This window comes from Podarcis tiliguerta, assembly GCF_965153285.1.
Source record: "Podarcis tiliguerta genome assembly, chromosome: 7".
In the NCBI taxonomy this organism is placed as follows: Eukaryota; Metazoa; Chordata; class Lepidosauria; order Squamata; family Lacertidae; genus Podarcis; species Podarcis tiliguerta.
The window spans coordinates 39,946,123-39,968,023 of NC_139540.1; the positions used below are offsets into that span (position 1 = coordinate 39,946,123).

Consider the following 21,901-nt stretch of genomic DNA (forward strand, 5'->3'; position numbering starts at 1 on the left):
TATGTAGGGTTTACTTCTTAGAATTTTCTTCTCCTGAAGATATTCCGCAAGGCCAGTCCACTTCCAGGGGGTGGGCCAGTGCTGCGAGCAGACCACACGGTCTCTCGCTCACAAAGGGGGCTGGATGTTGCCCCCGCATCATCAGGAGAGCCCCTGCCATGTCACGGCCCCCGGCTGACCAATCCGGTCAGCTGGGGGCGTGGCTTAGGCAATTTAACCAGCTGCGTGGCAGGGGAATGTCCTTTTGGGTTCCAGCTTTGAGGATTTCCCGCCCTCCTGCCCTCTTTCAGGTCTTCGATATTGGCCTTGCTATGGACCTTGGTTGGTCGCCGTTGAGGGGCCTGGTAAGAATTTTCCCACTTGGCAAATTGGCACTGACCATTTGGTTTTTGCCTACCTCGTAGCAATCGTCAGAACTTCATAAGGTTTGGCATTAGGCATTGGTAAAACCTTTTTCGGGGGAGGAGAGGTGTGGTCATCACCTGCCCCTCCATACTAAAGGGTATTCTGTTAAAGGAATCCGGTGGTAGTGGTTCCTGTCCGAAGCCGGGGTGATGGCTAGGGCCATGGTACCACCTTCCAGTGACTCTAGGGGGAGCTTCCAGTTGATGTGCATCAACAAATTCCCCCTACTGGTGGTTAACCCTTGTGAAGTCAGATATAGTTTGTTCAATCCAAATGCCTAAGCCAATACCGTTCACATTCTGTAACCAATAAAGTTGTGGCCTAAATTTTGCCCATTAACCATTAGCCTAATATGCTGTGTCCTAGTGTCTTTATTCATCACGGGGGGAGGCCTTGGGGTCTTGACGTGCAACGGGACCAAAGGTGGACAAACTTCCCCAGAAGGAACATGACATGTCCCCCAACAAAAGTACCACCCCTCTTCTAAAACCCACTACAATTAATAGAAGTAAACATAAAATCTAGAGCCAGATACAACTAGTTGGCACTAGTGGCAGCCAGTGCAATGTGTTCCACTAAATTGGCTACGGACAAAAAGCACACAGGGGAAGGAGAAGGGGTATGAGTAAATTTACTGAATAAAGTCAATAATATGACTTTATTACTACTATTTCAATCCAAGAGTGGCTAGCATGAAAGGAAAGACACTTCCAATCGCACAATTTGGCCCCCAATTTCCTATTCCCCCATTCAGCTATAGTGAGCTATAGTCTCTTCACTACATCTCATGCCATTCCAGAAGATCCCTCAACCCTTAGGAATGGTGAAGGGGTGGGGATGGTACAACAGGCTGGCAGTTGGGAGTTCAAGGCAAAAAACAACAACACCCATTCTGTGAGTGGAACTCTGCTTCTGGTTCATAAGGTAGTGAGCTTACCAGTATTATTTTATGTGGAATGAAGTCTAGTAATTGCAGAACACCAACAGGAGAGCAGAAATAAACTATTTTGAGTGTTTGCGTCATGTAGGCTTTCCAAGTTTTCTTCCACACAATACCTAGTGGTAGCCTCAAAACAAATGTTTTTATGGAAGGGAAGTACTAAAAACAACAACACCAGCCCACAACATTTTCCCACTCACAAGTGTAGAATTTACAACTTGCTTCATGTTACTGGTGTACTGAATGCCTTAATGCAGAATTGTCACCCTTGAAGCTAAATATTAAAATCTTAATCTTTCCAGAATGCAAAAGAGTTCTCTTCTGCACTTTAAAGTTTTATGTGCCTGTGTTGGATAACAGAAATGATGCATGAGAAAACAGAAAAGAAATCAAGTAGAAAAACAAGCTTTGCTTTTAGTAAATAAATATATAGTTCTGCAATTATTTTTATTCTCTGCATGAGTAAATTCCTACACTAGCAAGTTCTGTCTCTCAGGCTATGAGCCTCGCCTGTACACTCAACAACGTATTCACTGCTTCAATGAAATGCAACTGGAGAGAAGGTCAACTTCCTCAGGCCATGAAGATTCAGAGACATTGAGATAAGAGTCTACTGACGCGCGAGAACAAAACCAGAAACCAGATAGATGCATAGAATTTTCAAAGATACTTGCATTCTTATATGGAGGAGAAAGAGACATTTTGATGTAGATAAATTCACTGCTCTCAAAGTTCTAGAATTAAGAGAACGATTTCAGTCACTTTAGTTAACCTACAAATAGAGTAATTAATGTTAATCCTGCAACTAAACCAGAAATTTGCTTCTGTATCCCCTTTTTCTTGGGGTGGAAGGCCATACCAAATTCTCTTTTCCTCCTCTGCCTCTGGCCTGGTGACACCTCTTGACCCAGCAGAGAAAGACACCATCATAATCCTTTACCTTCTAAGCTGTTTGATTCCACTATCACGGGGAAGGATGTTCCAGCCCCTATATCAGACAGGATAGTTTTACAGGGACAGTTTTGGCTTTACAAAACTCACAGCTTCTATTTACCTGCCAGCAGACCAGTTACTTATAGGGGCTGAAAAGTAATTTAATATGAAGGCAACTACCATCCATTTACCTGTGAGTAAGCCACCTGAACTAAGCAGGACTTAATTCTGAGTAGACATGGTTACGACTGCATTGTATAGGACAAGCTAGATTTCGAAGGAGCAGAGGAATCAGAGACCAAATTGTAAACAGAGACCAAATTGCAAATCAGCCCTGAGTGTACACTTGAAGGACAGATCCTGAAGCTGAGGCTCCAATACTTTGGCCACCTCATGAGAAAAGAAGACTCCCTGGAAAAGACCCTGATGTTGGGAAAGATTAAGGAGAAGGGGACGACAGAGGACGAGATGGTTGGACAGTGTTCTTGAAGCTACGAACATGAGTTTGATGAAGCTGCGGGAGGCAGTGGAAGACAGGAGTGCCTGGCGTGCTCTGGTCCATGGGGTCACGAAGAGTCAGACATGACTAAACAACAACAAAACTCAGTTAAGGAATAAAGTCTTAAATGTAAAGAGGAAGCTTTCCTTCACATCATATATATGTTTTCATAATCCACAATCAACATTTATGTCCAAAACATTTATGTCCCAACCATAAATGTACACATACAGCAGTACAGCACAGAGCAGTGCACTAAACCAGTAATTCTGGGAAGGTTTGGATCAGGGATCAGTGGCCAAGGATGAAGGGAGATGGAATACAACAACATCTAGAGCAGCAGTTCTCAACCTGTGGACTACAACTCCCATCATCCCTGAGCTCTGGCCTTGCTAGCTAGGGGTGATGGAAGTTGTAGCTCAACAACATCTGGGGACCCACAGGTTGAGAACTGCTGCTCTAGAGGATCACCAGTTCCCCATCCCAAGCATAAATGACTCTGTTGCTGTATTTATATTTACTGAAAACAAAATAACCCCTACAACATTATTCAAATCCATGGTAATTACAATAGTAGCTTAATTTTTGGTTTCTAGAATAGCAGATAAAAGTGGTTCCAAAAGAATGGAAACCATTTTGCCTCCTTCTCAGGCTTTACAACTTTTCATGTGATACTAGGAATAAAAAAAGTAAATGTGGATGTGCCCCAGATCAGATTCCATAGATATGCAAGATTCGATATCAGTATGTGAACAGATTTGTTCTTCTATTGTCTATATATGTTCAATTTGTGATCTTTGGATATTACATAAAGATAGTGTCTTAAACCATCAATCAAGCACCAGAGCTCGTATTATTATTTCAAACAAATGACGCAATGGAACAGCATGCTTTCAATCACACATTCCACTGCAAAGGAATTGTGCATAATTATTTGGTGCAATAACAACAAGATGAAGGTTAGCTTTACAATTACATGAAAAGAAAGTATTGTTAAAATGTTTTCAGTGATATTCAAAATCATATTTTAGACTAAAAACTGTTACTTACTTCTGCATATATCACACACACGTACATGTGTATATTCTTAATTCAATCTCAACATAGGTAAAATATCCAGATTTCTCTCTCTTTCTCTCTCTCTCATTAGCTATGCTTAGATGCAACACTAAAGTGATAAACCAGAGGTGGCTAGCAGTTCAGAGGTTTTACCCAAACCTCCAAACAAATTTTTCCAGCCCCTGCAAAAACCCACATTTTGGCAGCAGTGGCAAAAAGAAAGAAAATTAAAGTAGGCACACTACCAGTATGGAAGGAGAGGTCTAAACCCTGATGGGAATGCAAATCATGCCCCCACCATCAATAATTTGATGAGTGGGAACAGATGATAACCCCCTATTCTGTATGTGTATGCCTGAGTGTTGTCAATGTGATACACATCCACTTCTAGAGCCCTTGGGGCAAAAGATTAGCCACTCAGTCACAGCAACTGGAGGGAGGGGGCAGAATGCCAGTTTTATCTTGCTCAGCATTATCTACACAGACAGGCAGCAGCTCTCCAGAGTTTCAGGAAAAGGTTTTTCCCAGCCCTACCCAGAAACACCAGGGACTGAACACGACTAGGCAAATTAAACTGCACACAAGCTGCAATCTAACCAGAGTGGCTGCCTTGCTGTTTCATACAAACCAGTGCATGTATGTTTCTCCTGAACAAACTGGGAAGCTTAAAACAAATCTTGGTTGTTTGTTTGCTAGTTCAGATACAATACTAAGCTAGATGCTCCATTATTTGTTTCTCCAACTGGAGGAAGAGAGGAGCAAAGCAGCAGAGCACAAGTTGCATGCAGCTCATGGACAGACTGATTTGTTTAACCATGCTTTACGACCTCTCTGAGTTGCAATTAGGTGCCCTAGACTCTCAATGCATTTTCTGTTCTTCTACTATGTGAACAATCATAAACATTTTCACCCTCGTTCCTGGAGGATTATTTGTTCCAAACTGAAAACTATTCAAGCTCTGTTTGGCTTTCCTGCCGCAATCAGTTTAAAAGATGCTCTGCCACTTTTTTAGGTTTTCAGTGCTTCACACGGTCCATAATTAAATATAGAACTTGCTGCCACAGGAAGAAGTGATGGCCACCAACTTGGATGGCTTTAAAAGAGGACTGGATGAATAAATTCATGGAGGATAAGGCTATCAATGGCTACTAGTCGTAATGGTTATGTTCTGCCTCTACAGTCACAAGCAATAATATTTCTAAATACCAGTTGATGGAAGCCATAGAAATGGACTGTTCTCTTGTCCCAGTGTCCCACAGGCATCTGGCTGGCCTCTGTGAGAACAGGATATATTTAAAAAGTTGTTTACACCTTGTATGGGGACGCGGGTGGCGCTGTGGGTTAAACCACAGAGCCTAGGACTTAAGGTCGGCGGCTCAAATCCCCGTGACGGGGTGAGCTCCCGTTGCTCGGTCCCTGCTCCTACCAACCTAGCAGTTTGAAAGCACGTCAAAGTCGAAGTAGATAAATAGGTACCGCTCCGGCGGGAAGGTAAACAGTGTTTCCGTGCGCTGCTCTGGTTCGCCAGAAGCGGCTTTGTCATGCTGGCCACATGACCCGGAAGCTGTACGCAGGCTCCCTCGGCCAATAAAGCGAGATGAGCGCCGCAACCCCAGAGCGCCGCAACCCCAGAGTTGGTCACAACTGGACCTAATGGTCAGGGGTCCCTTTACCTTTACACCTTGTTTGAATTGTTATCCAAGAACTTTACCTAACAATCATTTACCTAACAGGGTCATTTTAGAAGAATAACAGAAGAATAGTGCAGGCACAAGGTTAAAAGTAACACACATTTTTTTTGGATGTGTGCTGTAATTGTTCATTATTCTTTCGGTTTTTTGAATATTTAAATATACAAAACTGAATATAAAAATGGGGAAACAGCAGTCTTACTTTGCTCACATTTTGAGTTGCAACATAGTAAAACACAGTATTTCAAAGGAGTCAGCTACCACAAATAAAGAGCACTTGCACACCGCCCTGAGATCTTTTGATGAAGGGTGGTATATAAATCCAATAAATAAAATTAGTAAAAATAATAATCTTTTAGATTTCAGAAGCTGAAAACCTTTATCTCTAAGCCTTTACACATGAACATGATACTCATACTAGCACTTTTAAAAAGCTAACCTGATAAACTAAAAAGCAGCCATGTTGGAATTTGTTTTAATGTATTTCGACATGCTACTCAAACAGAGCTTATGAAGAAAAGTTGAAATTTTATGAAAGTATCATACAATGGACTATGAGTTGACCTCTGCCACAGAACATAAATGAACTCATTCACCTCTGTGGGTTTCCCCCTCTTTTTCCCCAGGATTCTGTTCTCCCAGGGAGTTGCTCATTTTAGTCAGTTACGGTACTTGGAAGAAGGCAGACAGCCAAACTGCAAACACAATGACTGGATTGAGTTATTAAGCAAATACACAAGAATGGCATTCAATCTCTTACAAGAGGAACAATTTTCATCATAAGTGTAATAAGAAACCTGGTCTAAAGCAAGGGTAGGTCATCCCTTAAAACAGATATTTTGTTTTTTAGGAGCAAACTTTCATCTAATGATAACCCAAAAGAGCAAAGCAGGAGACCTCTAAAAACCACAAACATTTATCTCACAGCAAGTAAGTGGAGCAGGAGCCAGCAAATTTATCTGTTAAATGGTTGCTAACAGGCTAGCGTCAAAGAATGGGCCGAGGCAGAGCCAAAGGTAATAGTGGAGAAAATTACATTAGGGAGGCTCTATAAGAACTCACCTAATATTGAAAACAACAGCACCCTACACCCAAAGCAGATTCTATGCTTAACAAATAAGGAAAAAAACTGATCAGGATTCCTCTCATTCTCCACCCTACTACTCTGGTGTGTTTTGTTGCTTTTTTTTAGTTTGTAAGCCTGAGGGAACGGTCTGACCCTCGTTTTTATTTTGATGGGAGAAGTATTCATCTGAAAAGCAGAATAAAAGTATAATAAAACAAGTTAGCGTTATAATGGAGACTTACAAAAAACAGACAAAATTTCTCATAGAGGATCAGGACATTCTAAAAGCTTCGACTTATAAAAGCAGTTGTCCTGAGGAAGAGTCCTCAGGGAACCTCCTCCCACCCCACCCCCCAAAAGTTTTTAAAAATAGTTATAGCTGCAGAAGCCTCCTACTGCAATATTAGTTGCTGACAATACCTAGGATTCTCAAAGTTGTGGGATTTCTTGTCAATAGCAGAATATACTTCTTAAGTCCACTAGTCACCACCAGCAGGACAACCCTGTGATTCCCACACCCCTCATCTTACAAAATAGAAGTCTGAATTCAAGCAGGCCAGACAGGTGGATGAGATGATCTAGAGCAATTTACCATTGTCTCTTCCTTTACTCTTTGCTCCCCCATGTCTTTATTTTGATTGTAAACTCCTTGTGGTAGGGATTTGTTAAATCACTACTTAGTATGGCAGGGCACATAAACGACACTATATTTACACTAAATAGAATAGGGTGGGCGCCAAGCCTATCTAGAGCTAAATTGAAATATCCTCCCCTTCTGAAGCACGCAAACACACAGACACACACAGACACACACACACGCACACACACACAATATGCACATTTTGAGACTTCAGAGACTTGACTTCAATTTCTTGGTGCATCTGGTGAAAGCCTCCACTCACAACTCCAATCCCACCCTGAGGAACGGATTATGAAACCTCTGTGAGGGGGGTGAGAGATGGGCATATCACCCCTAAATGGAGGACACGCTTCAGGGGACACACTGGGAAAGAAGGGGAGATAGGGAGCTCAGAGAGTCTGGAGAAATCAGAGGTAGGCTGGGGGAAGTTTGATCAAGCGCTTCCTGGCCCTATTCATTGTCCCTCAGCTCAGGAATAAGGAATTACAGAAGTCCTCCTGGAAATTCCTAGGTGAATGCTTCGCTCGTCTAGGTTCCCTAAGTAGACTAAAAACAGTGATGGGGGTGGGGAGAAGAAGAAAACAACAGTCTTCTTTCTCATTCCTCTATGTTAAATTTATTAGTTTGCTATGGCTTTGGAAGAGGTCTCACTGAGACCTGCCTGCTCCAAGGCAGGAAACATACTTGTTAGATGAGAAAGTCCACCCTCATCCAGGAAGTTAGTGTCCTTTTTCTGCCTTCTGTTGACCCAGAGAAGGGGACTTCCCAATCCTTTCAGCATGTCTTGCTGCTCCTGGTAGAGAAATACATACACACACACACACACACACACACACACACAGTACGGGCATTTATTTCATTTGTTTATCAGTGAGGGAGTTCAACTATAGATAACAATTTATATTTCAAACTCTCCATTCTCAAATATCCCACAAGGACTATAACATGTATGATTATGGGTGAGGGATTTGCTGATTAACTATTCCAATATTCTAACTAAATAAACACATTTGGAAGGAATGTATTCCTCCTTGACACAATTTTAAGCTGTGCTTGTACAATCCAGCTTCAGAATGTGAAAATCTGCAATATTTTCAATGTACGCATGTTAAGAGTGAACAAACACTTTCGTCACAGACATTTTAGAGCAAGTATTCCAAGTACAACCACAAGAATACCACTACCAGCACACATCAACACATTATTTCCCGTTCCTGCTATAACAATTTGAACCTCTTTCTGCAAAACAAATCACGTGCAGCAACAGCTTTCCAAATGAAAGATTTGCTAACACTGGAATGTTCCTGCTCATCCTGGCTTTTCACTTCTAAACTCAGCAAAAATGTTATGCATTTCAAAACTATGCCTGCAAGCACAGTTCAGATAAAAGTGACTTTATTGTGGCTGTTCACTACATTAATTAAAAAGTAGTTATTTGACTTCTATTTACATACAAACTGGGATGTTCTTTGAATACAGACTGTACCCATCATAGGATGAAACATCTAAATATCATTTCTGACATTTGGCTTATGACTTACGCTCCTCCTCAATGAACCGTGGAACAAATTCCAAACACCGCACTGACATTGACAAGACAGCATGTTCTTTCTATATTAAAAACATTGCATAGTCTTGTAAAGAATGCTAAATGCCTTAACAGAAAACGCTTTGAACCAAGGGCTTTCCTACACTAAAAACTACTCACTGCTTGAAAAGCTTCACTTTGTGTGGACAATAATGATTTCTTTCTGTTACCTAAGAACAGAGATCCAATCATTTCACTACAAATAAACTATTACCTGAAATTTGACTGAAGGCTAAAATGTAATTCTACTCAACAACACATTTTAACACATTGCAGAAAATCTTAGAAATTATTAGTATTAATATTTATTTACAAATTGCTGTTCATATGGAAGCAGTTTGTAACAATGCATAACACACAATGCAATACAAACATTGATTGGGAACTCCTAGATGGAGCATATGTTCATATATGTACATACATGATGACCATGTAAAGGTAAAGGGACCCCTGACCATTAGGTCCAGTCGTGGCCAACTCTGGGGTTGTGGTGCTCATCTTGCTTTATTGGCCAGGGAGCCGGCGTACAGCTTCCGGGTCATGTGGCCAGCATGACTAAGCCACTTCTGCCGAACCAGAGCAGCGCACAGAAACGCCGTTTACCTTCCCGCTGGAGCGGTACCTATTTATCTACTTGCACTTTGACGTGCTTTCGAACTGCTAGGTTGGCAGGAGCAGGGACCGAGCAACGGGAGCTCACCCCGTCGCAGGGATTCAAACCACCGACCTTCTGATCGGCAAGTCCTAGGCTCTGTGGTTTAACCCACAGCGCCACCCGTGTCCATGTACTACTAGGCAAATACACTGGCTGTGTTCACGCACACTGATTTACTATGGATATGTATATACTTTCCTTCTTCCCAAATGTGGCTTGTCTGAGCAACACACAACACGATTCTCGGTTTGGATGCAACATTAAGCCACGGATTACCGTTTGTTGCTCACACACAAACTAGAAGAAGAATAAAGTATGAGTAATCTCCACATTCACAATAAACAATAAACTATTGTTTAATATGCAGCCAATAAAAACATCAACTAATAAGTTTAATTTGGCTCTAAAAAGCTATCAAGTGTGATTCAGAACTAGTTCCTGAGGTAAAGTTCAGGAAGACCCCCTCTGCCTCTATAGTATTTGGTCAACATAAGATAAAACATATATTTCTGCTTTAGAATCTATGTGCATTTGGAATTTTTCCTTTGAAGTGAAAGTGACTACTACCATTCATATTACAAATTATCTTTTTAAATTTTTGCATAAATCCAACATATGATCCATGAGGTTCAAAACGGGTTCCTAAAACGTGAATCAAATATTGGTAGACTATACAATTCCAACAAGTTTTTTGGATCTATGGGTGATATCCAACTAAATCACATATTGAAATTAACGGACTTTAGTAACTTGTCCATTGATTCCATTGACTTTACTCTGACTTAATTGGGAAATCACCTTCTTATTTACATCTTTAAAGCCACTGTGATCTACTGTTAACAGCTGAAGTGCCTTTTACAAGGCCTTAACAATGTTTTTTTGGGGGGAGGGGACAGACAGCAAAGGGCAGTAATGTCAGAAAAACAATTTGCTTTCCAAATACTAAAAATAGATAAAGAAATAACTCAAACTGTGAAATGTCGGTCAGCAAGCATTTTATGCTAAGCAAAACAGCCTCCCCCCACCTTGCTAAAAATAAAATTGTATGTTACTGCAATACTTTTCAGTTGCTTCAGCCAAGAACTCCAAAACCTCCCTGAAACTAACCTCAGCTGGATAACTTGCTTGTGTACTGTGAGTCAGCAGTTCTCAACATTTCTGGAAATTCCTCAGTGTTAACTCCTCCCATATAGCAGGAAACTGCAGATCCAATTCAGTGTATACCAGGAAACACACAAAGATTTGCACATTTCATTGGAGCCACATAAGCATTAGATTACATTTTTGGGCAGTTACCAACCATGCTGCTTTCAGTGATTCTCTTTGTTGCAGAAAAATAATGCTTAGTTATTTTAATAGTGGGGATATTTCTTCTTCAGTGAACATCGTATATAAAGATATGAAACATAAGCACTGTTCAGCTTATGAGTAAGTTATTCTTTAGACTTACCTATGTGATTTAACCCTCAAAGACATTTTATAGCAAAGCATAAAATGTTCATATTCTACTGAACCTTAACCCCAAGATATTGGTTTCAAAACTGGTAAAGCTGTTATGTAGTACAACTACTCCCCAAATAAGGGTGTTCAGATACAAAACAGGACATAAGAGTGGTTCTTTGAAATGTTATACAAAAAAAAAACACCAGCAAGTACAGCTTTCTCATTACTGCATGACAAGCATTCCCTGGCCAAAAATCCCTCTTCTACACAATTATTAAGGTACAGGAGCTTTATTTTCCTTTGCACGGAGTCATCCTATCATTCAGGAGGGTGCTTGTTTTATAACATGGGTAGGCAAACTAAGGTCCGGGGTCCGGATCCTGCCCAATCGCCTTCTCAATCCGGCCCGCGGATGGTCCGGGAATCAGCATATTTTTACATGAGTAGAATGTGTCCTTTTATTTAAAATGCATCTCTGGGTTATTTGTGGGGCCTGCCTGGTGTTTTTACATGAGTAGAACATGTGCTTTTATGTAAAATGCATCTCTGGGTTATTTGTGGGGCATAGGAATTCATTCATTTTTTCTCTCTCTTCAAAATCTAGTCTGGTCCCCCACAAGGTCTGAGGGACAGTGGATCGGCCTCCTGCTGAAAAAGTTTGCTGACCCCTGTTTTATAATAAATAACATAAAAGGAAGGATTCATACCAATGCTTTGTAGCTTGAGAATATTAAAACAACAGCAATGCAATAAGCTTTGGATTCCCAGTCAGAAACATTCCAGGACCTAAGTATGTTGACATTTTCTGCAGTCTTGTTCTAGTGCCTATTAATGCACTTAGAAGTAGGAAGTGATAGGTAGATAATATTGAAATTTGGAACCCTTTGATGCCGTCTTGTCATCCCATTGCCATTACCATGCCTCCTTGCCTGCAATATTAATTTGGCAAGACATGCCTACCACATATAAGATGCACTTGTTGTATTACGATCTTCAGTGCAGAATGTCACGTACCACAAAAGGATCACATGGAATTCAGTTTTAATAAATAATGTTCACAGAGGAACTTCATCCCAGCAATATCATTTGTCCAAATTCTATAGTCTAATAATTAGACGGTGCTGTCAGACTAATTACTGGTGTACTCAAGTGGGTGAAATTCAGTGCAGTGCTATGGCACAAGAATTTCAGCTTGCCAGACAGAATGATTCCCCACTCCTCTATGCCAAGCGCTTTTCTGGAGGCTCTTCCAAACCCCTGAACCAAATTCAGGGGGGCATGAGGAATGTGTGGTGGAAGAGAGGGGGGAACCACATTGCACTAACGGAAGTCCTTACACAGGCCTCCACAACTGGAACTTGGTAGCTGAATCTAGCCCAGTTAGAACAAACGTAAGAAAAATATTCTCATCCAAGATCATGAAAACCTCTGGCTCCATATAAGAAGCTTTGATAAAAACAGCAGAAAGAACAATGTAGAATGCACACTCATGTGTCATTTCCCTCAATAAACCGTAGCCAATGTTTGCTAGAGGATAGTGGTGTGACAAGAAACAAGCAGTTGTCTGATATGGTCTAAATGCCTTTTGATATTTTATCTAGGGATGCTAGAACCAATCACTTTACACTCTGAAAAAGTATTGATGGGCCCAGAATATTTTCTGAAGTCCACCAAAAACTCTAGACTCAAAGCAACCAACCTGCACACTGCATAAACCTCCAGAGTTTCACCAAACTGATCACAAAATTGACTGAAAGATGCACTGGTACATCACATACTACTTCATCAATTCGACGTCATCACAACATTCCAGAGATCTCTGAAGCATCACACAACAATGCAGAGTTGATGACACAGCTGACCTGCAAAGTGTATCAGATACTTTTAAAGATGAATGGTGAAATTTGGCATGGCCTAGGGACATCACCAGGTCACAATAGGTCTTAGTACACATGGACAAGTAGAGATTTGCTCCAGAATATTGTGATGAGATCCATAAGCCACATCCACATTTATGGCAATTTCTAGTGCTCCCTAGAAATTTTTGACTAGAATCCATTCTGGTCCAGACACAATTCCTACCAATACGGAACTTAAATCCCAACCTAGCTTGAATTTCAGTGAGTGAGGAATCCTCAGAGAATTCTCAGTAGGGCCCCACATTTCATGTTATAAGGTAAGGAGTAGCCATTAACTTCAGATGCTCCATTAATATTTTGCTCAAATTAAATATGTGGTTTCACTGGTAATGCTGTAGATAGCAGATGCCAAGCTAAATACTTTGCAAATAAACTGTTGTTATATATGTGAACAACTAAAGATATTCACTCTTCCATTTATAATCTTTACTATCACTACATTTCTCATTTCATGATGAATTGAATATATTATTTTACAGCAATAACAACATAATTAAGAAGTGTGCATCTCATTGGCCCTTTTATATTGCACAGCTTTCTGCTAAAAGAGACTTCCTGCCCTCAAATTTTTCTCCAAAAGTACTAGTCTAAAGCTCAGTAACAAAACAAAAAAAATCTGTTTTTCTCAACCTTTTTCTTTTTCTTTTCAGTACAGAGCAATGAGATTAAAAGTGTGGCAGACAGCCAAATACTTCAGCCATCGCAGTCACTAATAGATGCATTTAACATTTATGCAGCTTTCAGATGTGAAGCATCTGGTTCCAATTTCAAATCTGGCTTGCATTGAAAGTGCCTCCTCCACAATACTTTTATTATAAACTGTTCTTTTCCCTACTTGTTCCCTCCCCCCTCCTTTTTGGAAGAGGCTGTTCCTTCCTTCTTGCTGGAAGCCACCTGACCACTGCCAGGAAGAGGAATGCAAAACATTCCCAGGAGCAGCTCCTGACGTCAGCAGAGCATTTCATCTCCCAATGTTCAGAACGGTCTGGAAATTCCAGTCTCTAGTAGAACTAATTGAATGCGATAGCAGCTGTAGCCTGCAATGAATCACATTAAAAACTGCTTCATGTTAAGATTATTGATGGTGGTATGAACTGCTCAAAACAAACACAAATCTGATTATTTTCCTACTGAACTAATGCACACTGTGATTGTGTCTACCTTGCTTGTTGTTACTTTTATCAGATCCTTGAACCTTGAGCAGTTGCCCTTAGAAAATTAAATGCATGCATAAAAGGACTGTGCATTGTTTCTCTACGTCTTCCATACATCTGAGGGGGAAGGGAGATGGAACAAAGAAGGGTTTAGCTATGCTAACAGAGGGTTAAACATGACTCAGCTAGAAATTCCTCAAGTGGGTTCATGCCATGCATGGTTGTTCACGTCATCCTATCCAGCCTTCAGGATATTAACTACTTCTAAACTAGAAGTTATCCAGCTCAGCATATTTATATTCCCTTTTGAGTTTTAGTCAGAATCAGCAGTGAACCTTATTGCTAACCTACAGACAATTAAATGCTGGTATTTTATTTCTTCACATGTAGTACCTTAAGCAAAACTACAGTCCCCAGAGTAGAACATCAAAGTAATAGATACCAAATGTCAGGTACAAAGTTCTGTACTTCCATAGAACGTTATATCCACCACTTCCACAGTGCTGCAAAGGTAGGTTTTTATTTTATTTTAAACATTTTGGCTGTGGGAGCACGGAGGGGAAGGGAAGAAGGTACAATGTGAGTAGTGGTATATCTAGAGCTTAGACCATATCCCCCCCCCCCCATAAAATGCTTAAAAAAGAAGGAATGTGAAGCACTGAATTACTCCTTCACTCTCAGACTACAGTTTAGTACTTTGTCCATGAAAAATAAAGCTTTCACCATACTTGTTAAGCAATGTAGCTGTGAGTTCCATAGACCAAGTGTTCACAGAATAAGTAACAAAATTGACTGATTCCACAGTATGATCAAGGAATATGCACAACCCTAAATTTAATTAGACGGGTCTATGGTTTTAACACAGGCAAGGCCCTAATAACATAAAACAAGTTTTCTCAAACTTAGATCTTCTCCAATTCCCATCATCCCTTACCACTGGTTCTGCTAGCTAGGGTTGATGGGAATTGTAGTCCAAAAACAATTTGAGACTCAAGTTTGGTATTCTGGATTTGAAATAAATAACACAAACCTTTTAACATCTTTTGTTTTTCAAAAAACAAAACACCACATTATTTATTTATGCCACATTCATGCAATGTAGCAAGATTAGACTCCAAAAGAGACAAATTTTCATTTGAGCAGATTTTCAGCAAAATATATACTCTGCCACTATATATGTATATAAAATTGGGTGCTGTCTACTACAACAGTTTTAGTTATTGAGAACAACAACTTTTCACAAGGCCAAAAAAGTTAATATCCAGGAAGGAGGGGTTGCAAAGGGATGTGGAGTTATGCTAAACAATTCATCATAACAAATTTTTCCATGTGTATACTACAGGGAAGAAGGTTGTTCAAAAAGATGCCTCAAAATCCCATGACTCTCCTGAGTCCCATTCCAGGGATTTGTGGTCATGCAGTCACATCCAAGTTTCCCTGGCCCAAATTCGGTAAGAGATTTGATTCCCTTTAAATCACTAAAGGGAACATTTGGCATGAAACTGTAAATTCAGAGATTCCCAGGAACATATACACTTAAACTGAGAAAACATAATTTAGCAACATGCCATGACATAATTTTAACTTAGTTGTTAGTGAGCAAAATATTTTACAATGTATTGACTAGCAGCAAGCTCTCATAATGTTCCCATAAAGGATGAATTTGTATACTTGCTGGTAGTTTGAAAGACAAAGTGCAGTGTTGAGACTGGAGTTGTGTGTGCATGCAAGCTGGAAGCAAGGCAGCAGGCTGGGAAGGCAGAGTCAGAGCCATGCCTGATTTTTGCTGGAATGCAAGGCTGTAGCTATGAAAGAATCAATACCTTATTGGGGTGTTAATGCTGTGAACCCCTCTATCAGGTTGTGTATATGTGTAAACAAACCATATATCATAAGGGCATCTTGCTGCAAAGGAAACACGGACCATGGGTAAGCACTTGGAACCCCAAACCTAACATATAAAGAATTACTAGCCATGCTGATACACTAACAGAACTGAAACATAATTAATGAGAATAAAGACGTTTGCAAATGAAATGGTTGTGAACTTTTAAAACAAGCATGCCCTGTTAGAAGTGTTCACCTGAAAGTTCCATTTATGACACTTTATTGGAAACTTTCAACTTTGACTAAAAACTGTCATCAAATTTATTTGGTAAATGGTATTTTTGCAACCAAAAACACGTGCACTTCTAAGACTATGTTATAATAGAATTCTGATGTTAGATTTGTTACCATAATTTATTACATTGTTAAACAAACTATAAACCTTTTAACTAATCATATGTTGCAGCTTACACAACAGCTAAAGAAAGTAGTATGTGGCTTAAATCAGGTTGGTATTCTCTCTGCACCCAATGCTTTATTTTGTTATTAATTGCTCATTTGTTATATTTTGTCTTGTTTTCATAGTTTCCCTGTATGGAGGGCAACATCAAATAGAGATTAAATACTTCAGTCACATTAAATAGCAGCACTACCTCAATATTCATTACAAAATATAGAATCATAAAAATAGGAAATGGAAAAAATAACCTTAAGGTATGAATGGCTCAGAAATATGACATTTCCAGGATTAACAGCAATCAGACCTTGTGTTGGAACCAAGCTGTGCTTGGAATACCATGCACTTCAATTGGGCTCCCCTTTCTTAAACTACCTATCTTTCATACCTGACCAAAAAAGAGAGCACATCCACATGACATTCATCCTGGATACAAGCAAAGTGCCTGATATTATGCCAGCTGGGATGTGCGTGGAAGGAAAATGCTACTCTGAAGTGATTCCTTAGGCAGTGTGCATGTATTCCCACTGGACCGTCAATGAAATCTGATTCAATCAGCCTCATGTGTGGTAGACCGGTTTTGCCCCTAAAATAAAGCTATCACCTAGTACAGCATTTCACTTTCCCTTAGAAGAGTGAATGACAGCATTTTACAAAGAAAACGTAAAAGGGTACACCTGGGATAAACACTGGGGGCTACCTTTTCCACTTGTCCATGAAGACCCCACTGTCTGGGGAAGAGGCAGTTCCATTTGCAATCCAATCTGCAGCCTGCTTACTCTATTCTATAGAATCAAATTAGAACTAATGCTGCCCCTTCATTTGCACAGTGCCATACTGAACTCTCTATCTTGGACACGCTGGAGTGGTATAGAATACTCCATGGGTAGGCAAACTAAGGCCTTCTAAATCCGGTCCGCCAGAAAAAGTAATAAAAATGGAATAGGATTGAGAATCATGGAACTGGAATAAAGCAAAAGAACATTCAGTCAAACCCTGATCAAAGGAAGTCCTTCCATTCACCAATCACTATACAGAATGGATTGCAGAGCGCTAGGGGGAAGAAAGAAACTGAACTGCAGAAAGATGCTTAAGGCAAATATTTCAAAGTAATACAAGTTTGATTTAAGAAAAGGCAAAATACATCAAGGACACTGGAAATCAGACTTTTGTGGGCAAGTATTCTTTTGTAACACAAAACATGCTGATCAGCTGCACCTGAACCTGACCAAAGCCATCAGTTCACTCATTCTAAGGATACACCTGAACAACATCTTTTCCCTGTTGCAACATCCCATCAGACCTGGTGTTACAGGAGAGTATTGCCCCAGGGCTTCAGGAGGGCCCACTGCCAAGTCTGACACGGTCTACCTCTTGAAGACTGCTCTGACCTTCGTCTGTTTCCTTGCAGACCACCCAGAATAATCACTATCAGTGTTAGAAATGGAGATATGAAACCTAGGTTATGGGCTCAATAATGGAATGTCTAGGTGCAATTAAAACTGCAGAGTGGAAGGAAAGGAGGACCTTTTTCTGCCTCCCCACTTCCAGCTACTCTCTGAAGACTGGAGAAGAGACCCTCTTAAGAATATTAGGGGAGGGACAGGGGAAGGACTAGACCATGTGAAAAATGAATATAATATTTTAGCTGCAGTTCATTCATTTTCAGCTTTGTATTCTTGTTACTAAAAATTCGCACCTATCTCTGCAACACTGTCGATTAATCCTTAAAATCTTATTGTGATAAGATTTGTTTTTAGTAGTTACATTAAGACTGATAATTAGACATGACCCCCCCCCCCCCATGAATAACTGTTTCAGGTAGCATTCATTGCTGGCAGGGGCCTATTAACTTGGCTAAGCCATTTGAAAATATTTTAGTGTGCTTTCTATCCAAAACTGTCAAAAGCAAAATTATTATCTTCTAACAGGCCAGATTTCAGTTTTACCACTTCATCTTTAAACAAAATGTGGAATTTATAATGGGATTAAACACATATGGGAATACTCTTAAAAAGAGTCATATATAATTTAAAGTTCTGCATCTATCCCAGAGTTAATTCCTACTATACATTTTTACTGACTTTAACAAAACTGTCTGCTATTCTTTATTGACGTCAGTAGACAAAAGCCCAATAGCAACTTCTGTCACTGTAGTATCTTTGGAATTTCCTCTTTCATATGAGTTAGAGATTTCCAAGTCTAGAATATTATTCTTTATGGATCACTAGAATATTTTCAATCTCTCCCCCCCCCCCATTTTTTTAAAAAATCTTAGACATGACAACTCATTTTAAAACAGGTATGTTCATAATGCATGACTCAGTTCACACATTTGTCAGAGGAACAGAAAATAAAATAAATATTCCTCCCTTCAAGGCAAAAGTTGACTTTTACAAACTTATCCTTTGACAACAATTAGATTTTTAAAAGTATAATATTTTTACATATAAATAATGGGCAAAAGTATATTGAAGTTGCTACTACTATATTTCAAATGTATTTACTAATTGTATGATCCTGCCATATACTAAAAAAGCTAACATGAAGTATTAGCAAATATTTGTTTGCTGGTGAATTCACCTCTGGATCTTACCTATTTTGCTGTAAGAGGATTACATAACCACTTTACTTCTTAATCACACCCATTCTCTTAAATGTTTAACACCCACAGAGGATAAGTATTGCCAAAACAGATATTGATGCATTGTCATAATAATGAGCCAAAAGATCAATATGGCCTCTTTTGCTTTTGCAGGCTCAGTGTATTAGGTGATTGTGGCTGACATTTTGTTCTATTTAGGTTGTAGCTAGGTCTTGGAGGTACACTGATGGATACTTCAGATCTGTAAGATTTGCATTATTCCACATTCATTTCTTATGTACACTGGATGCACATGACTGCACAACCATTGTTTAAGGCAGATTAATTTACTCAGCACCATCATCCCACACTCCACTATTCCTAAGCTTCACATGTATTATGTGTACCTTGACACTCCTCCCCCATCTTGCCATATCAATTCTGCAGCTCCACATGGCACAAGATATCATAATGCCAAAAAACAAACAAAAAAACACACCAAGTCAAGGCACAGTAACACCACTGGCATTCGAAATCCACACTGAAAGTGTGTGAGAAAAGCTCAAAAAATGACAAACAAAAGTTATCCATTAAAAAAAATAAAGATACAAATTAGTATCCTCATCATTGCCTAGGGAATAGTTTAAAAGAGGAAGAAAGTCATTCTGAAGAGCCTAAGTCCACATTAAAAGCATTACATTTATGAAGATTTTATTATCAAACACTTAGTACAATAATATAGAAGAATAAGAAAAGTTTAAGTTGTTTAAGATACTAGCCGATGACAATGCCTTTCTTTAAGAAACTGATTGTTTTAAGATGTAGGCTGCAGAATCTCAAAATATACTGTATTGGGAATTATTATATTGGATACAAACTAACCAAGGTTGCTACATTTCTCTCTCTCTCTCTCTCTCTCGATAGCTTATAATCTCCAACTCTAAAGTCTTTGAAGGAGTAATCATCAACAGATTGTATAATTAAATCTATCTTCCAGCAGTGTTCTTGCAGTCAGTGACTTTGAATTTTGTTAAATTTTATTGTGGGGTGGCTGAGCTTCTTTTCCTTATCAGAGCTCTACTCTTTCTGCTTTTGCAAAAACTTCAAAGGAAGAATTTAAAAGACAACTAACTCTCTTTTTGATGGTAGGGATTTGTTTGGGGTTTTTTTGGTCCACATTGTCTGCTTGAATATCTATAACTTTTTAAATGCATACATTCTATCAAAGGGTTCTGCAGGAACAATATCCCTTGTTGGTCCTGGTCTGACTGATGAATGATTGATCCAGGGAGCTTGTGTTTATCAATGTGATAAATAGAGAAACTAAAGATATACAACTTCCAGAAGTATAGCAGCATTTATCTGATTTGTTCTTGCTTGGTGCTCTCCCTCCACAATAGTAGCTGGAGAACTCAACAAGGTACAATGCATTCCCCATCAGACAGGTAAAGGGTTGATGTCCGCTAGGAAAGAACCAAAACTTCTTGTTCATCACTTGAAAGACCATTACAGTGTCTCATTTCATTATGCTTCACACATTTGAATTTAAAGTATTTTTCACAGTTATATCATTACATACACCTTGAAATGCAGCCTGGTCCAATAAGGTGAAATAAATACATTTAGGGAGATACACGAGCATGCCAAGAACAGATTGTGAATATTTTAATAAATAATTAAAAATAAAAATACTTACCAAGGAGGATGGATATATAAGACATCCTGCAGAGCTAGCTTGAGGTGAGCTGCTGTTTCTTTTGCAAAAAGAACTTTAAGCCTAGGCTCAACGACGGCAATTTTTTCTATGGAAGAACTGCCAGCACAAATTTGTCCCAACTGATGGCAGACGGTTATGCAGAGAGAGCATTCTTCGTGCATTTCTTCAATCTTCACAGCTAGTACGCCAGATTTAACACCTGGAAATTAAGCAATAAAGCAGCTAGGATAAGTACTCCATGGGATGCAGAATACACACAGGAGGACACAGCCCTACTTCTTCTACAGACATCTATGTGTGCAAGTAGGTCTTTAGATAATGAGCTTAGTTGCACTTTTTTCATAGTTGTGTAGGTCAGATGTTACAACTCCCACCACCCCTGACCATTGGCTCTGCTGGCTGGAGCTGATGGGAGTTGGAGTCCATCAAATGGAGGTCCACAATTTCCCCACCTTTGGTATAGGTATTCAATACAAAAAAAGCATTCCATCTTATTTATCTGTATCTGTAAAAACAATCTATTAATATTTACCAATACAACTTTAAATAATATTTCAGTACTGTGCAACATTAAATAAATACACAAGGCAAACTGAAATTATATCTGAGTCCATCTGAACCATAGCTCACTAGTAGAGCACATGGTGAGGTAGCACATGGTCAGCAGAATCTCTACCAGAGATGCTTGGGCTACATAGGCTAATAGTCTGGTCTCCTATAGGGAAGCTTCCTATGCTCCTATCTGAAAGATATTGCTCTGCAGGTAAACAGCATATGATAATACTGCACTTGACAAAAAGTGGGTTACCTAAAGCTTTTGGGGAACTTAAGTTATCCTCAGTCATCCCAGAGGTTTACAAAACAGAATAAAGATTTGCCTAAAAAAAGTATTGCTTAAAATGAGTAAGGACATGCCACATAAATTTTAGCAATGTATATGTTAATAGTGAGCTACAAATTTGTTGCTTAAATATGCAAACAAGAACAGGCAATAGCTTCAGTGTGCAGCAAATCTATGAATTTGGACATAGATTAAAAGCTGCGTAGCTAGAGAAAAAACACTTGACACTTGAAATATTTAAGTATCAGAAAAGATGCTTAAGTATAGCGTACCAGGGTTTCTGAGCAGCTAGAAAGTACAGCGAAGAAGGGGTTTAAAGCACCACATCAAAGGAGTTATGTTCCAGTAATACTTAAGTGTAGTGCATGCAGCTGCCATTTCAATTAGGTCTTACAAGACATTCATATGACAAGCTTGTATTACTTTTATTGCTCTCATTTGTTTTCAAATACAGTATTGAACTAGAGAAAGAAAGGATATCAC

The 21,901-nt window shown here is 39.4% G+C and overlaps 1 protein-coding gene and 1 long non-coding RNA gene across 8 annotated transcripts in view; both read right to left on the reverse strand.

Annotated features, from left to right (window-relative positions):
• SPIDR (scaffold protein involved in DNA repair) overlaps positions 1-21,901 on the reverse strand; it is a 157,451-nt gene that overhangs the window by 62,681 nt on the left and 72,869 nt on the right. For all 5 annotated transcript variants that reach the window (XR_014514057.1, XM_083451603.1, XM_083451604.1 and 2 more), the window contains exon 8: positions 20,557-20,776. Coding sequence is in view for 4 of the 5 variants with exons in the window: in XM_083451603.1 (XP_083307729.1) it covers positions 20,557-20,776 (220 nt within the window). In the remaining variant the exon portion in view is untranslated. The remainder of the gene's footprint in view (positions 1-20,556; positions 20,777-21,901) is intronic.
• Positions 1,738-12,756, reverse strand: LOC310682662. Of its 3 annotated transcripts, none has more exons than XR_014514080.1 (3): positions 12,619-12,756; positions 7,918-8,026; positions 1,738-6,779 (listed from the first exon to the last, which is right to left on the reverse strand). It is a non-coding gene; the product is annotated as an uncharacterized lncRNA (long non-coding RNA). The 3 variants fall into 3 exon arrangements; XR_014514081.1 differs by lacking the exon at positions 12,619-12,756 and adding an exon at positions 10,584-10,731; XR_014514082.1 differs by lacking the exon at positions 12,619-12,756 and adding an exon at positions 8,942-9,208.